This window comes from Trypanosoma conorhini (genome assembly GCF_003719485.1).
Source record: "Trypanosoma conorhini strain 025E chromosome Unknown Tco_14.4_contig_00420, whole genome shotgun sequence".
Taxonomy (NCBI): Eukaryota; Euglenozoa; class Kinetoplastea; order Trypanosomatida; family Trypanosomatidae; genus Trypanosoma; species Trypanosoma conorhini.
Window position 1 is genome coordinate 1 of NW_021704487.1, and position 3,539 is coordinate 3,539.

A 3,539-nucleotide genomic window follows, 5' to 3' on the forward strand; every position below is an offset into this window, starting at 1 on the left:
AAACAGGCACCCGCTGGGCTCCACCGAATGGATCCGCTTCCCCGCCCAGCGGGCCGGGCAACGAAGGCGACAAAAAAATGGCAACGTGGACGCGCAGCGGCGCACAAACCCGCGGCGCAGCATTCCGCTATGGCGGGCCCAAAGCCACCGCGGGCACCCCGCGGAGGCGCACGGCGCACTCGCAGCAGTCGGCGCGCCGCGGCATCCATCGCGAGGGATGCCGTCGGGTCCCGCAACGCGGCCCACGGCCGGGGTCGGGCCGCAGTGGGCAAACGCGTTCCCCCATCCAACGCGCGGGCGTCCTCCACGCAACGACCCCAATGGGGCCCCCACGCCGGGCGGAGCTCAAGCGAAGAGGCAGCTGGGCCGCCGCCCCTGCGAGCGTGACGGCCGTGCTGCGGCGAGCCTCCCTGCAAGGCCCGCTTGCAATCGTACGCTCGGCAATTGCCCTTTGCGCCGCCCTTGAGGCAACAAAATGAGGAAAGCAAGTCGCTTTAAAACACAGCAGCACACCGCCAGCAGGCAGCGCGCGTTCCCCCCGCACGCCCGCAGCGCGGAAATAAGCAAAAACGAGGCCAACCAACAAACATGGGCGTTCTGGCCCCGCAGATTTGCTAGGAAGCGCATTAAAAACTTTAAAGGAAAATTATTTATCTTATTCCGCACGCCTCCTCAAATGGCACGCCTGGTCCGCTCCGCCGGCCGCCAGCGAGACCAACGCGGCCCCCACCGCGCGCCGCAATTCAATTCCTTACGAAAAAGAGGCGCCAAAAACGTCTGTTACCCAAATTCAGCGTAGCGGCGCGGGGGAAGTGGCCCCGATAACTTCCCCTCTTCCCCAACACACACCGATGCGCCCACGCATTCGCAGGGGCGCGTTGGGGCGGGAGGGGGTTAGCATTGGGTGGCTTTCCCGAATGCACTTGCCGCCGCACAACTCATTCCGCAGGCTCTCAGGAAGCCAAAATAATAATAATAATAATAACGCCGTTTTAAAAGTATGGGGAGGGAAAAAAGGAGCTGCCTCAATGCAGAAAAATGAAGAGCCAGCGACGGCGGGGAGAGGTGGGTCGCCAAATATGGGCTTACCTACCACCTTCGTGGTTCTCGTCCTCGGGGGCACCGGACGCACGCTTGCACACCTCCACAGCGGCACGCGTCCTCTTCACGAAGCGGGTGTAGCGGACGTGCACAAGCACGCTCGTAGCAATGGCCGTCGCACATGCGCACAGGAGAACGATGAGTCCATTCTGGACGCACGCCTTTCCGCCGCAGTGGGGGTAGGAGTGGCCCCGCCTTGCCGCCCGCGTGTACTGCTCGCCGTACGCAAAGCGGTTCAGCACGATGACGCCGGTAAGCGCCGCCAAAAACATGAAGTTGTAGTGCTTGCCGATGTCCTTCGCGTACACGGAGCGCACCACCAGGGCCGCACTCGCCCAGGCCGAGCCGTTGCCGAACCCGCTGAGAAAGAACCCAATGATGACGGCCTTGGAGCGCAGCGGCAGGGCCAGCAAAAACAGCACGCCTAGGAACAAGCTGCACGAGGCAATCGGGAAGAGGCAGGTGGCTGTGGGACGCCGCTCCGGGGGCCGGCGGAGGATCACGACCTCCAGGACCCCCAGCGCCAGGCGGCTCACACCGTTCCCGACGCCAAGAATGGACGAGTACATCGTGTTTGTGGCAGCGTCGTATTCGTTGTCGTTCAACGCACGATATATCTGGGCGCTGTTGAAGCTGAGGACGATCCCGCAGCCCCAAGTCACCAGCATGGTCCAGAACAGCATCCACAAGTCCGGCGTCCTCAGGTCCTCCCAGAAGGTGCCCTGGTACTGCGGGTCAAGGTCGCCGCGAACCGCCTGCGCCTCCTCCGCCTCGTCTGCCCCCTGCACCGGCAGCACCCGCTCCCCCACCTCCACGGCGCTGCACGGCAACGGCGGGAGGAACTCGTTCGCGGGCTGCGACATGCCGCCAAGAAACGGAAGCGGCGCCGCAACCGTCGCCAGTAGGAGCACCAGCACAATCGCCCCTATGGTGATGCCCATGCGGGTGCCGTCGGATATCCCGCCCACGTAGGCCACGCACAGCGACTGCGTCGTCAGGTAGATGATTAGAGCCAGCATGAGGAAGCAGCCGAGGAAGAAGCGCCGCATCGGCGGCTGCTGTTGCAGGTAGTAGGGCTCGATCAGCCGCCGCCGCTCCTGGATCTCCGACGGCACGGTCTTCTTCTCGCGGTCCACAAGGTGGTACGGCGGGAACCGCACAAACCATATCGCGATGCCCCCAAGCACCGCCACAGCAATCGCCATGAAGTACATGTAGGCCGCGTACCTCTCGCGGAAAAAGCTGTAGTTGATCACGGCCAGCGCGGAGGCGCCGATGCCGCCATACGTCTTCATCAAGGCCACCACGAGGCCCCGCGTGCGCGGGAAGCTCCCGAGCACCGCCATCAGCGAGCCGGCGTCGAACCACGCGCAGCCAAAGTTCAAAAAGGCACAGAAGACGGAAAAGCGCAGGACAGAGGCGGCAATGAGGCCCTGGAACGCCAGCCCAAAGAGGAGAGCGCCCAGCGTGCACGAGGTGGTGGCAATGATGAGCACCCACATCGGCCCCGCGTAGTCGAGCAGCATGCCCCCGGGGAACGTCACGAACCCGACGGCGATGCCGGTGGTTGTGATGGTGGTCAGGTCATTCGTATTGAAGCCGTACTCCTTCTGAAGGTAGTTGCTGAGAAGGTTGAAGCCGTAAAACACGGAGAGGGCGAGCGAGGCGGAAAGGCCGCCCAAGAGGATGCGAAAACGGCCGAGCTCGTCTATGCGGTAGTCCATCGCCGGAGGCCTTTGCTTGCGCTTCTTCTCGGCCCGTCACGCGCCGGCCGCGGTGCTGCTGCTGGAAAGCTGCCCTAGACACACAAACAACACGCGTTGCAAGGAGGGTGGAGCAGAAGGAAAAGAGAGAAGGCAACCAGCAACAGGGGGCGATTATTACTATTATTACTGTTGTTATTGTTTTCTTCCACCGCAATCGTTCCCCCGCCGCGTGGGGCTGCCACGCTGCCCCACGCGCCTCCGTGTGTGCAGCGCACCGCCGCTACACGTCGCTACTGGCAGTGTTATGGCGCCACACGCTGGCGCGTGCAGCCGCCGGGCGGCAAGTCGGCTGCACCTGAGCAGGGCCTCCTGCACACGGCGCCGCCGGCCCCTCCAGGGAGGCCGCGGTTCGCCTCGGACATCGCCAAACAGGCACCCGCTGGGCTCCACCGAATGGATCCGCTTCCCCGCCCAGCGGGCCGGGCAACGAAGGCGACAAAAAAATGGCAACGTGGACGCGCAGCGGCGCACAAACCCGCGGCGCAGCATTCCGCGATGGCGGGCCCAAAGCCACCGCGGGCACCCCGCGGAGGCGCACGGCGCACTCGCAGCAGTCGGCGCGCCGCGGCATCCATCGCGAGGGATGCCGTCGGGTCCCGCAACGCGGCCCACGGCCGGGGTCGGGCCGCAGTGGGCAAACGCGTTCCCCCATCCAACGCGCGGGCGTCCTCC

General features: G+C 64.5%; 3 protein-coding genes across 3 annotated transcripts in view, besides 2 other annotated features; 1 reads left to right on the top strand and 2 right to left on the bottom strand.

Annotated features, from left to right (window-relative positions):
* Tco025E_06317 (uncharacterized protein) lies at nucleotides 1-479 on the top strand (the record flags this gene model as incomplete). The annotated part of the gene is made up of 1 exon (XM_029373197.1): nucleotides 1-479. A coding segment is annotated over one exon (479 nt), but the record flags the coding sequence as incomplete, so codon positions are not given.
* Nucleotides 480-965: 486 nt separating this feature from the next.
* Nucleotides 966-985: a microsatellite.
* A 100-nt stretch (nucleotides 986-1,085) lies between these two features.
* Nucleotides 1,086-2,825, bottom strand: Tco025E_06318 (uncharacterized protein; the record flags this gene model as incomplete). Its single annotated transcript, XM_029373198.1, has 1 exon — nucleotides 1,086-2,825. The coding sequence occupies one exon, from the start codon at nucleotides 2,823-2,825 to the stop codon at nucleotides 1,086-1,088; it is 1,740 nt and encodes a 579-aa protein (XP_029226841.1).
* Nucleotides 2,826-2,977: 152 nt separating this feature from the next.
* Nucleotides 2,978-3,007: a microsatellite.
* A 102-nt stretch (nucleotides 3,008-3,109) lies between these two features.
* Nucleotides 3,110-3,539, bottom strand: part of Tco025E_06319 (uncharacterized protein) — a gene marked incomplete at both ends in the record, with an annotated part of 777 nt that continues 347 nt past the window's right edge. Inside the window, one exon of the mRNA XM_029373199.1 lies at nucleotides 3,110-3,539. This exon is cut by the window's right edge and continues 347 nt beyond it. Coding sequence (XP_029226842.1) covers nucleotides 3,110-3,539 — 430 coding nt within the window.